The 13,553-nt window shown below is 42.8% G+C and overlaps 2 protein-coding genes across 3 annotated transcripts in view; one reads left to right on the top strand and one right to left on the bottom strand.

Annotated features, from left to right (window-relative positions):
• The first annotated feature begins 1,484 nt into the window (after nucleotides 1-1,484).
• terf2ip (telomeric repeat binding factor 2, interacting protein) lies at nucleotides 1,485-12,251 on the top strand. The gene is made up of 8 exons (XM_056605605.1): nucleotides 1,485-1,598; nucleotides 2,100-2,341; nucleotides 2,833-2,969; nucleotides 3,136-3,350; nucleotides 4,092-4,587; nucleotides 4,688-4,803; nucleotides 5,157-5,483; nucleotides 8,613-12,251. Exons 1-8 carry the CDS (start codon nucleotides 1,563-1,565, stop codon nucleotides 8,871-8,873), a joined length of 1,830 nt encoding a protein of 609 aa, XP_056461580.1. The 5' UTR covers nucleotides 1,485-1,562; the 3' UTR covers nucleotides 8,874-12,251.
• Nucleotides 9,667-13,553, bottom strand: part of iffo2b (intermediate filament family orphan 2b) — a 25,830-nt gene continuing 21,943 nt past the window's right edge. For both annotated transcript variants that reach the window (XM_056605606.1, XM_056605607.1), the window contains exons 7-8: nucleotides 13,352-13,450; nucleotides 9,667-12,998 (exon numbers count right to left, since the gene is read on the bottom strand). In XM_056605606.1, coding sequence (XP_056461581.1) covers nucleotides 12,765-12,998; nucleotides 13,352-13,450 — 333 coding nt within the window. In that variant the 3' untranslated portion in view covers nucleotides 9,667-12,764. The remainder of the gene's footprint in view (nucleotides 12,999-13,351; nucleotides 13,451-13,553) is intronic.

Below are 13,553 nucleotides of genomic sequence, written 5' to 3'. Positions count from 1 at the left end.
TGGTATAAGACAAAGGTTTCAAGACGCTGGTGGTGACACAATGTTTTACGGATTCTAACAACAGCAACAATTCCAACAACATAGGAGTTGTTGGCTGTTGTTGGCTGTTGTGATGTGACACCCCCTGGGGGTAAAGAATGGAATTGAATAAAGATTGGAATTGAATAAGAGAATAAAGCTGTCTTTATTCAATCTCTCCATCGTTCACTCACAACCATTCATAGCCATATTTCTAGATATCCATTTTAGTCGTTAACTCATTTGTTATATGTTGTGGCCCTGGCATGGACGTGTCATCACAGCTGATTCCCCTGCCCCTCCCTAGCCTTGTCTCTTGTGTGTGTTTGCCATTTCCTCATCAGCCCTTCTGTAACCTAGTCTGTTTCACCTGTTTGGTATTTTGATTGATTTGAGTGTTTCCTGTGTATTTGTGCATACTGTGTAAGTCTTCCATATCTGTTGCCTCCTGCCTGCTTGTCTTTTGACGCATGGCTGTTTTGACCATCTTTGCTTCGAAGCTTAAACCCGCACTGTGTAGTTTTTCCCTTTTGGAACTTCTATCAGCCTGACTTGTAGCTACCGCTGACCGATATTTTTAATGGAGGAAATATCTGCAGTACAAAATGTAACTCTCTTAAGTCTGCATGTTGAGCCGTACTCCGGTTCCATTATAAGATAGCCCGTCATCTTGAAGCACCAGAGCACCACACCTAGCCACAAACCTATTTAAAGAACACAAAGGAATAGCAAGCCTCCATATGCATTCTTTCAGAAGGATTAGGACAGGGGGAGTGCGTTGAAAGATTGGGGCCAATTCCAATAATACAGCAGCCAGGAGTGTGAGGGAGCCAAAGTCAAGGAGGTTTTAACAGTATAATGACTTTAAAATTGGACATTAAAAGTGATTTTTAAAGTGATTACAATGCTGTCATCTGCAAAAGCTTTTTGGGTCAATATGTTTGAGAGTGGAAATCTGAGTGGGTAAAAAACTGTATGCCCTCGTAGCTATTGCATGTTAGAAGATTTGATTTTTATACAATAATTGAATAATGCAGACGGGTCTAAATAATAAGTTGAGAAATGTCTCTTGTAACATGACACGCATAATCAACTACTCAGTACAGATGACTCCTTAATATATTGTGTCCTTTAATTTCAGATGTGCTCTTATTAAAAGTTGGTGATGTTTTTCCTTGATAGTTTTTTTTTTATCAGTTATGTAGTACATCATCATCATTTCCAAATTATATTCCACTTACCTAATCAACAGGTTAAAAAAATGAGAGTGGTGTATAATTATTTTGGCCCTTGCTTTACTTTTCTTTACCTTATGTATACAGTAAAAATTTAGTTGTAATTGAGGATCTTCAACTTGGGAAATTGACTATGTCAACATGAATTGAGGCCTACATCACATTATTTTCTACTTAACGTTGAGAAGAGAGTACTGGAGGATAACGCAAGGTGGTGCTAATGTGTGGGGTTATTTTCACAAGCCGACAACGGAGAACAAGAGTTGCATCTGCGCAGCCGCAGTAAGGGTTGTTATGAAGTAGCGGGAAATGCTACCCACTCGCAGATCAGGAAATACCTTCCAGGTATTTATTATGATCATAACAATTATTTATATGTTTCATTTAGAGTTTAATTCATACGTTCTAGCCACATGGCATGTTTTTTACAGTCAGAATAACTAATTTTAACTAGGTCTATGTGCATTACAACGACTTTACCTGGCGTTAAAATATGTATTCTGTAACGTTAGCTTTAGCCAGCGATAACAATACTTTCTCATCGGACGTTTTGTTTTAAACTTCCCAGTATACGTGTTATTTATTGTATTGAAGATGTCCAAACAATGCATTGTAGTTGCCATTTTCTTAGTTTTTCCATGGTGCGGTTTCTAAACTGGAAATACTTTATCGACCCAGGTTTCATATTTATTTTAAACATGTTTTACAAGGTTACATTTCTGGTTTAAATGGCTGTTATAATATGTCATCAACACCCTCAGTGGTATTGACATTATTACTGATTGATTATAACTGATACACACTGATTTGACACACAGACTGACCGCTTTTTCCTTTTGAATGAAGCTAACGACGATGCCGTCCAAACGGGAAAATCAGGGCAAGTCGCAGGTCATCTCTCCAGTTCTTTTCATGACTGTGGATGGTGAACCCATGCGTTTCTTCCTGTGCCCGGGACCAGCCAAGGTGGAGCTCTTGCCCAGCATCAAGGCAGGGGGAGGAATGGTGTGCAAAGCTCAGGAGCCGGGGGCTGTCCTGCTTGTGGACCCCAATGAGATGGGGGCTCTCACGCAGAGCACAGCTCACTGGTAGGTGCAGCTTTCGGTTTGTCTTAGTCAAAGTTGGCCTCATTGTTGAATATATTTTGAATGTATCAAGGGTATGTGAATGGAGCTCATATGCCTTAGAATACTCATTTAGAAACATATTTTTCTTCTAGTGATATCCCACAGTGTGCTTACATTTTGGTTATGAATATAATCGTTATGAATGACAAAAGGCGTTTCATTCAACTGACGTGAATGAATTGTTTGGCAGTGTGGTAAACTACACCTCATCAGTAACAGAACCGGGTAAATCACAGTTTGTGGTCTGTACTTGGCTCACAGTATTACGTGATATTTTAATTCAAGTCAAAATATGCTACATCTATTCTAACCAGCTTGTAGTTATAGTCATATAAAGTTCAGATTAAGCTATTATACTGTATTCGCCAACTAGGTTAAATTGTATATCTGAGTGGACTGTTATACTTTTCCAGTAGTGTTGGTAAATGAGTTAATTAGTCTGGCTTCTCTAGGTACGTGTCTGCCCAATACATCCGGGACTGCATAGAGAAGAATGAGCAGCTCGAGCTGGAAGACTACAGGATGAAGCCCGATGCCGCAGACGTACAATCTACCAAGAAGAGGGCAGCCAGGACCAGCACTTCCTCAGGTATCTCTTCAATCTTTTATTTGCCATGATGGATCCATAATGACTGTTGAATGTCCATATTTTTCCAAGTTTCCGGTAAATAAAATAGCTGTTTGATTTATGTTCATCGCATCACTGCATAGTTATAAGCTTTATTTTTATTGACTCCTTCCTGTTTACCAAAAAGGTAGAATACCTTACACTTCTGAAGAGGACGCCGCCATCATCGGCTATGTCGCCACACTCAAGGATAAGCTCAAAGGCAACCTGCTGTGGAAGCAAATGGCAGAAATTCACTTGACCCAACACAGCTGGCAGTCCATGAAGTACCATTACATCTACAAACTGATGGACAGACCAACAGAGGCCAAGGAGCAAGGCAGACGAAATGGAGTCTCCATGGTAAAACAGCCCTGATGGAACTGCAGTTCCTCAGGTATTAAGGCAATACAACAATGTTTCTCAAATGGGGGAACAGGGTGTGTGTGTGGGTGTGTGTGTGTGTGCAAGCCTTAAAGTCCTTAAGGTGTATGCATGTGCTCTTCACCCAGGTGGCCGCAAAGCAGAAGACTGGCATGGGAGGTTCACCGCCGGAAAAACTGATGTCTTCCTATTCAAATGACTTGTTCTCTTCAGACCCTGCGCTGGTAGCACTGCTTAATGTTCTGTCATGACATGATTGGTTTGTACACTCTGTACACTTGCCTTGCCTTTGGCAGGTTCAAATAGGTACAGGATGCACGCCAGGAACACCAAACAGTGGTTGTCAAAGTGTGCTTTTAAAAAATTGTTGACGGGGTGAAAATTGTGTTAAAAAACGTTTACTTGATGTAAACAGCGCTTGACTTCACAGCCTGTTCCCAAAGCTGCCCTTGATCGGGCTGAGACCCACATACCACGCAGGCGGCTGAGATGACTTGCTGTGTGTCAGTTTAACACAGTGCATTGTCTTTCTCACATATTCTGTGTCCCTCTTCAGACGTTATTCAATGTGAACTCATGGCCAAAACCATCAAGTGGTTACATTTTCCTTCACCATATGTTACAGTTCTTCATTAATAGGTGGAAAAGTCAGGTTGATTGTCAGCATTTCATGTTATGCGTGCATATTTTGTCAGCTGACTAAAAGTGATGTCCCACCAGGCAGACGACAAACGATCCGATGTCCAACCGACAGCTGACCCCCCTTCTGAACCGGATGTGACTCTCGCGGAGGAGGAGGTGGAGGAGGAGGAGAAGGAGGTGGAGGAGAAGGAGGTGGAGGAGGAGGTGAAGGAGGCAGAAAAGGAGGAGGAGGAGGAGGAGGAGGTGGGGGAGGAGGCAGAGGAGGAGGAGGAGAAGGAGGTGGAGGAGGAGGTGAAGGAGGCAGAAAAGGAGGAGGAGGAGGAGGAGGAGGTGGGGGAGGAGGCAGAGGAGGAGGAGGAGAACGAGGTGGAGGCGGCTCTTCCATCCTTCCATCTCCTGATGCTGCCCGACACGCCGCCGTTGGAGCCGCCGTCCAGAAAGAAAGCCAGAACGTCGTCGCCTCGTGGCTCGCCAAAGGCATCAACATCAGCAGGAACGCCATCGTCAAGACCTCCCCCACCCCCACGCCCATCCCCACCACCACGTCAGCCAATCGAGGGTGACCTCTCAGCAGGTCCGACGCCCACCTCGGGTGCTCAAACCACACAGCTTGCTTATGCTTATTGTAACCACGACAACCATTTTGATTCACTGTGTTAATGTGTCTGCCTCAGACGGGGCTTCTAATCCAGTGATCCAGAATGAGGCGGAGAAAACCGGTAAGAGTGGAGAAAAAAGGAAGTTGGGGATCCTGGAGATTGCTTCTGAAGAGTTTGAAGATGACAGTGAGGTAGGACTACAACTATGATGTATAACGGTTGGGCTCATAACCTGCTACATAGTTAATGGTATTTTTGTCCTTATATAGTACACATTTTTGGATACTATATAAGTAGTGTGGTTGCTATTAAGCGTATATTACTGTCTGCAAGGAGAGTAGTCCAACTGAGTAGTAAAATCATCAGTTGCAGTGAGGTGTGACGGCTTTGAAGCCTATTGGTTATAAAAATGCATAAGAAATTAATCGAAATAATTGAGTTATTTCCCAATTGTCGACTGTAATCTGTATAACTGCACATCGTATTCTATTCAAAGCATAACGTTTCAAGTTTAAACAAAAAACCTATTACCTCTGTCCCCTAGTCTGATTATGAGGAGGCCCATGATGTGCCTGAGCCCATGAGCACCCAGCAACCCAGGGCAACGACCTCAAAGCACCCTATGGGAACGCCCGATATGCCCATGGAAACCAGAACTGTGGTAGAAACCGGACCTACTCCCAAGCCACACCTCTTCATATTTGACAGAGAATCGCAGGAGGAAGGCTCCCAGCCAATGGAATGTGAGGGCGCAGCAGTCCCTGCTGGCCCTCAGCCAATAAGCAAAGAGGCAGAAGTGGAGTCAATGACCCAGGTGCAGTTGAAAGAGGACATGCAGCGAATAAGAGCGCTGATGAAGCAGACTAACCAGGTGAGTCTCACAGAGGCAGACATACCCTTTCCAGTGCAGGTTCTTTGCTCTTTCAGTTAAAACCCTAGCTAATGTAGAACATATATACTACAAAAGAACAATTCCGCTGGCATGTTGGCGATCACCAGTCCATGCTTCTGGTCATTGGTTGGTTGAGAGGTTGCTACAACAGGATGCATAGCCTGCACCTTTCCTCAAGTTTAGATGTCAATGAAAACATTTCTTCCTAGATGTTCAGGTAGTAGGGGTGGGAATCTCTTGGCACCTCACGATTCGATTCGTTTCCGATTCAGAAATCAATGATTCGATTCTAAAACGATTATTGATGCATCCCGAAGCAATTTCTTTTTTATGTCCATTTCCATTCCGGATTTTCAAAATTATATCAATGCATCTGAATTTGTTTGCTAATCACTTCCTACTTTTGTGATGATCATTAAAGAAATCAACAGATTAATTACCTTATCAAATATTTTATTAGAGAAAAAGCTTTGTTCACAAATATGGCTTTCTATGACCAATGCAAAAATCAATGCAAGTTGCATTACAACACACTATGGAAGTAGGTAAAAAATAAATGGATTTAGTTGTCTTTCCTATGCCATTAAAGAAAAAGCTGCTCTTAGTCAATTATAAGAATAAGAACTTGTTCATCGTTCTTGTGACTGGCTGTCAGTTTGCGTGCATGCTATGCGTAGGCTGAATCGCAATCGCGCCCAGACAAATCAGATTGGCCAATACACATTGAAGATAAATTAAATAATTTTAAAACTACTCAAATTATCCCTCTCTGTCGAACAGAATGTTGCAGGAGGCGAATACATTTAATAGAATATATATTTTTAAATATTATTTTATTTTTATTCAGATTATTAACTTATCTGAATCGAGACGGAATCGTTCTACACAGAATCGCGATGCATCGAAGAATCAATTATTTTTCCCACCCCTATCGGGTAGTGTTTGGTTTTGTAAAACATTTGTTCTATAATCTTATTTGAAAGGAAGTGACATTTTGGGACATTATACAACCAATGTGAGAAATTCTGTTCTTTACAAAACAATAATAATATATTTTTTTAAAAGGGGACGAATCTCAGGAGATGATAGCCCTTACTGTACCCCCACCATAATATATTTGCAGTTCCACAAATGTATCAACTGAGATTTCCAAAAAGGTTAAAGGTCCCATGACATGCTACTTTATGGATGCTTTAATATAGATATCAGTCGGCCCCAAACACAGTATTTGAAGACGTTCCCTAGAAACTGCCGTGGTGCAGAATTACAGCCACTACGAGCCAGTCGCACATTGAGCTTTCCCCAAATGCGCCGTTTCGGTGTCTGTAGCTTTAATGCAAATGAGGAGGAGGGAGGCGGGTCAAGGAGGAGGGTGGGGGTGTGGCCCTTACCATGCGCTCTGTTTACAGTGGATGTATCACAATGGCGAGGCTCACACAGCCTTTAGCCGTGTTCTGTAAATATTCTAGAACACACGGGAGTCCTGGAGCTCTATATCTAAATAATATCATAGTATGCATAGATATCTATATAATATAATATATATTATCACGGCCAAAAGCTTCAGACAATATTATGAATCTCAAACGACCACGTCGGGTTCTCCAACGTCTGGTTCTTCCACGTCCAGATCAATCTGAAGTAGACTTGGACCACGACATGGAGGAGAAAGGGATTGTTGCCCGCGATTGTTGACCGCCGTTATGTCCCGCCGGAGCCGCTGCCGAGGCGGTGGTCCCTCGGCAGCGGTCAGCGTTAAGGCACCACCGCCTCCTGCAGCGCCGAGGCGGTGGTCCCTCGGCAGCGGTCAGCGTTAAGGCACCACCGCCTCCTGCAGCGCCGAGGCGGTGGTCCCTCGGCAGCGGGAAGCGGGGCTCAAGCGGGAGACATTCGCGGCCAACAATCCCTTTCTCCTCCATGTCGTGGTTCATCTACTTCAGGGAGTCAAAGCCAAAGTTCCTTTCCCCCCAATTCATTCTCAACCATGGCTGCGATAACCCCCAGTACGAGTCTCTTTGGGGAATTACCAGAGACGAGAGTCCGACGTGTTATGCGCCATAACACTAACAGCAGAACGGTTATCCAAATAACAAGGAAGTGTACAACCCTTGCGTTACAGTCTGGAGCTCTATATCTAAATAATATCATATAATACATAGAATACATATTATCGCGGCCAAAAGCTGTGTGCGCCTCCAGATAATATTATGAATCACAAACGGCTTCGTCGGAGAACATCTCTCGGGTTGTTCTCCGACATCCCGAGATGTCGGAGAACAACCCTGCCGGGCGGTGGTGCTTGGCGGCGGTGGTGACTTGCGGCAACCGGCGGCAGGCAGCATGTCGCAAGTCATGTACTTCAGGGAGTCAAGCCAAAGTTCCTTTCCCCCAATTCCTTCTCAACCATGGCTGAAGTAACCCCCACTACAGTCTCCTTGTTGAAATACAAGAGATGTCAAAGAACCGACGTGTTATGTGCCATAACACCAACAGCAAACACTTGCGGTACAGTGTGTGTAATCACACACATACACAAGTGGCGCTCGCATGGTCGTGTCTCATTGGCGGGCCAAATTCTCTGGGCGGGCAAGGCAGAGAAAGGGGAGGAGCTTAGATCCTTTATGCCGACATACGGGACCACATTCCAAATCAGCGCGCTTGAGCCTCTGTTTTTTCAAAGGCGAGCAGAACACCTAGTGCTTGTTTTACACAGAACGCAAGTTTTAGACACTGGGGGACCATAGGCTGGCTAGGGGAACTCATATTTATTTTAGAAAAACTCATAAAGTGAGATTTTCATGCCATGGGACCTTTTAAAAAAAAAAAAAAAAAAAAAAAGGTTTCATTTAAACTAAACCAGTTCTATAACCTGCAACTGGTTTACTTATAACGCTAATAACACCTGCTACTTGCCGATGCCGGATATATTTGACTGGTACCATAAAAGAGGGTCACATATTAAAACTAATGCTTGGCAGATTATGTACCCTGCCTCCCCCCACATCACAACGTCTTCATTGTTTATGTTCCTCGTTAAATGGTTGTTTCTCTCTCAAGCACGTTTTAAACATCTCTCTCCGCATATCCCTCTGCCCTCTTCTGTCTCAGAACCTTGTGAGCGTGACCAAGGCTCTGCTGAAGACAAGCGGGGACTTCAGCGCTGCCCTGGCTCTCCTGCTGAGGCCCGACTCGGCCCGGGGCCCCTTCTGGAGCCAAAGCGACGACCGGCTGCTGATGACCTCTGACTCCGAGGCTCGCCAGCAACTCCAGAAGAGGTACGGCGAGCAGGGCGTGGCCAAGAGGTTGGTATTCCTGGAGGGGGCGAATGATGCGGACGATCCGCCAGAACTCAATGTGCATAATGTATGAACAGGTCTCCATGTGTGTGCTCGTAATGAGTTCAAACAACTGACGTTTCATTATGTGATCATGCACATTTTTAAAATTCTGTAAATACCATTTTTATCATTCTGTATTCATGCGTAGAATAGGTTATTTTCGAGTTTCGAAAAGACCATCAAAGGGCCATAGTTTAACCGACAGGTGTCCATCCTGGATATTCTCAACCAGTCTTGAATAGCAAATTACTATATTGTATTTTCTCCAAACAAAATGTATTTGTCTATTTTAAATGTTGGCTTATTTTTTACTTTACCTGTAGCAGCCTTTTAATGTATCCATATCCGGTTTAACTTTATTCGATTTGAAGTGTTAATTAAATTGTAAAGCACCTTGTCTTTCAACAACAGGCCTATCGTTGTGTATCATTAAGGTCATTTTAGCAGTGTTCATACATTTTGCTAATAGCTGTGTGATGCAAACTAAAGAGAAACGATTCAAACTTTTTTTTTCCTTTAAGATTATGAGTCTGAGGAAGGATAATATTAAGATGTATAAAATGTAATAAAATTGAATTTAAATTGACAGTGTTCGATGTCGACCTCCTGAATCTGTATAGGCTGCACTGATTTAAAAAACAATTATGATTAAATAATTTCTGGGACTGATATTTACTGATAGTAAATTAACATAAATCGGAATGGAAAGGTTACATTTTGAATTAGTTAGTTTAGTTGCTTTATTATCTTTAAACAATTTAAGCCTTTGTATTTTAGTGTTTTTGTTGACCAAATGCCTTAATAAAATATATCAGATATCTGAGGTAGACAGATAACGACAGCATATTTTTTTATTCAATCCATCTTTTTATTTCATTTTACCCAAATACATTCTTCGTTGTTTTTTTTTGTTAAACAAAATTTGACCCAGAGGAAGAACTGAAGGACCCAGAGGATAAATAAATGCAATCATGTACACAGATCGTAAAATTAATCATGGAAGACGTGTGTGACAGAAAGAAACCAGGCAGAGGAACGATACCCAACCACCAGCGCTGTTTCTGTGTTGCTAATACAAAGAACAGGACCTTATTCGGGAGATCCTACCAAAAATATGGCAACAGTTATTACTATTGCTGCATCTCATTTATAAATCACAAAGTAATGATAGCTTAGACAAGGTTATTTTTTTTGTTACTTAATAACAGCAAACATATGCTGTTGCTTGACATAAACCAAAATAAACGTAAGACAGCAGTCAATCAACCATTTTAACCCAACAGTATATTGTTAAAAAGCAGTCGTATAAAACCCACTGTTAATACGAAATATTCACACACATCCGCTTCCCCATTTACATTGTGTACATATTGACCTGATCATGTGAGTGCCATTAGGAACAACAAACATGCTGCATTCCCCAGTATTAAGACCACACATCGTCCGGCTCCACTTGTGAAGTGGTATGATTCCTTTCCATTGCAAGGGTTGGATAACTTTAATGAAAATGTTCATGAATCTGAAAACGAGGACAAGCAATGTCTACTACAACAATGTTGTAGTAGACATAAGCAAACACTGTATTGAGTGTTTTTTTTTTTTTTTTTTAATGTATTCCGAGGATTGTAACATAGTTTGTATATTTCATGTAGCACATCTTTGCTTTGGCCGGCTGGTTAGTGTGCAGATCAGACAGCCAGAATGGGGTGTGGGTTAGAACCGCGTAGGTAAACAATAGTTTTTGGTGAGTTATAACCCCACGGTCAATAAGTCAGGTCGTATAATGTGGGGCTACTGGAATTTTACAAAGTACAGTACGAAGCATGGCTCTCTGCTACTGAACAGGCTGGTTTTACATAGACGTGAAGGTGTGAGAGACATTTCGCTGTGAGTAAGGCCGTCTCCCGTCTACGTTTCATGAAATAGTTTTTTGTGTACAGTGGACAAAGTATGAAACAATCCGTCAATACGCCTGGTAAATATGCGGAGACTTATGATTGGAAGAACAACATATGCAAACCGTTTGAATTAGATCAAACAATGTATGATAAAACATGAGATAATTGTTAAAAAATAAAAACTTAAACAAAACATGACACAATGATGGATTAGAAAAGACTTGTTAAAAAAAAAAAGCACTATGTATTGCAGCTGTTGGGTTTAACATAAGATATAGAAAAAGCAACTCAGATCCATTGCTCCTGCTGAAATTACAGAGTTGTGGAAATTGACATTCTGCATCGTTACAACTTCTACATAGAAGAAGCCCTTTCCTTTGTCCAAGCAAACAATATGATAATACAAATATACACGCTTTGGCTAACACTTCCCTCCCCATGCAATCATCAGTTATTTTTTCTTTTCACACATACCATAAAAAGCACAAAAAGAGCAAAATCTAAGAAAACACCATCTGTTGCATATAGAACAACATGAACAGAAAGGCCTTTGGGTTATAAGATCACATGCCTACACTCTTCTCTACTCTGTCAAGTCCAGACCATGGCTGGATGAGTCTGGACAGAGACTGATAGGTATCCTTTTCTGGAACAGTGACCCCTGCTGGTCAAGAAGGAACCAAATTTATTTCTGAATCAGCTGAAAAAATATAATGACATCATAAAGAACCTTAAATAAAAAAATAAATTATCTTAATTAAAATATAATTTTAATGATATGTAATATGTGCCTTTTTATTATAAATATGATGACTTAAGTCTGATGTGCATCGTGAACTGTTTTAAAAGCACTCTTTTTTAAGGTATGATCTTTGGTTAGAGAAGGTGTTTATGTTTTGGGGTGTATATTTTTAGATCCTGATGATCAACAGAACTAGGAGCCACTGTTCCAGCTATAATTGCTATTTCTGTATGGAAAGAAAAATCCCATGCCTCAGATTTATTTTACACATAAAAAAAACGTTGCTCCCAAAATGATACATACAAAACACCTGCTCTGCTTAAAAAGGTTAAAAGTATAGGGTTAGACTGAAAGGTGGGAAGCAAGTCCAAAAACATAAGGCCAGCTAGATTGCATAGAACTTGGAATAGTGCATCGATGCAGCAAAAGGCTGTGCTCCATTCCTCAGTCGATTGGCAAAACCTGGAGCAATTCCTCAGTAAACAACGGCCTTTAAAACACTTTTTCATTTCTTTTCTTTTTTTTATCCTCTGGCAGAAGACATTTCCATTCACAATGTCATGATTGGCATTGGATATATTAACCCTGCATCTGAAGTGTTCATATGTAGAGGTTATGCAGTGGCAACAACGCATGTTTTACCAGAATAGAATAAGAAGTAACGACAATAAAAAAAGAATATCACGTGGGAGTAATGCTTATGAGCCCTACTGCGCTGAATGCTATTTTTCGGTCATTAATGCAAAAATTGAGACAAACAAATTTACCATCTGGGACAAAAATTGAAATATTGACCCTGCTTGAGTTGGTTTAGTGGAGCTCTGGGCCAATCAGAAGGGACCCCGCAAGGCAGCGGTGAGGAAGTGAGCACAGCTTGGAAACACACACACACACACACACACGCACTGCATCCACCACCACCACGACGGCCACACCTTCGCCCCCGCTGTCGTGCACAACAGCACCCAGACAGTGTCGGTACAACAGCACCCAGACAGTGTAAGCACCGAGTCGAGACCTGCGTTGGCAGGAAGGAGGGGGGAGGGGGACGCTTGCCCACCAAGAACCCCCAAGGGCAAAACCCCGACCCCCACCCCACCTCCCCTCGCCGGATTTGAGATTGGGTCTGATCCCATAACACAGTGGAGCTCGCAGTGGAGCTGTTTAAGCATTGACCTAGGCGACAAACACCTCCCTCCCTCCCCCTCTAAGTGGGAGAGGGACGGGTCGTGGGGGTGGGATCCGAGGCCTGGCCGGGGAGGGGTGGACGTGTCGACGGACATCAACTAACGGGACCCTCGGCCTCGGTCTCTTTGTCCAAGATCTCGTCCTGAATCTCGTCAGTGTTTCCTGAGTCACTGCTGGCCACGGAGCTGACGGACGGAGAGTTCCTTCCGCCCTTGATCATCCGCCGGCAGGTCTCCATCTGCACGTCCAGGCCCCGCTTCATGCTGCACATCTCCATGTACTCGTGCAGGTGGCGGGTCATGTCGCTCTTGGCCGTGGCTAACTCCACCTGGAGGAAGGGGAGGGGAAGGACGGCACGGTCACAAGCGTGGATGCAATGTCCACACAGAGAGACGAAACGCTGACTCACAGATAGGAAGATTGTTAAGCAGTACTCCCTTCTAGGAGTGTGTGTGTTCGTGTGTGTGTGTGTGTGTGTGTGTGTGTGTGTGTGTGTGTGTGTGTGTGTGTGTGTGTGTGTGTGTGTGTGTGTGTGTGTGTGTGTGTGTGAGTGTGAGAGAGACGGGGCTCCTTTTAAGGATCGAGGTTTAAAGGTCGATGGAGAGATGAATCAAAAATACCGGCAGCTTTTCTGTTTGGTTGTGTCTATATCTCCGGGGGGACTTCCTCTTAACAACGCACCTCAATCTGTCCGATGGTGTGATGGTACTCCTCCTCCCTGGTCTTGAACAAAGACTCTGTCTCATTGATGAGGCTGCCAAGACTTCCATCTTGTGAATTCTGAAAGTAAACAAAAACAGCCGAGGGAGAGTTGGCGGCCGGTCGGTGTAACTGCCCATGACTTGCATTTTTAGTTATTGGATACAGTCTATAAAAGCAGAGG

Source organism: Gadus chalcogrammus, chromosome 13 (genome assembly GCF_026213295.1).
Source record: "Gadus chalcogrammus isolate NIFS_2021 chromosome 13, NIFS_Gcha_1.0, whole genome shotgun sequence".
Lineage (NCBI taxonomy): Eukaryota > Metazoa > Chordata > Actinopteri > Gadiformes > Gadidae > Gadus > Gadus chalcogrammus.
This window is presented reverse-complemented; position numbering and strand designations above follow the sequence as displayed.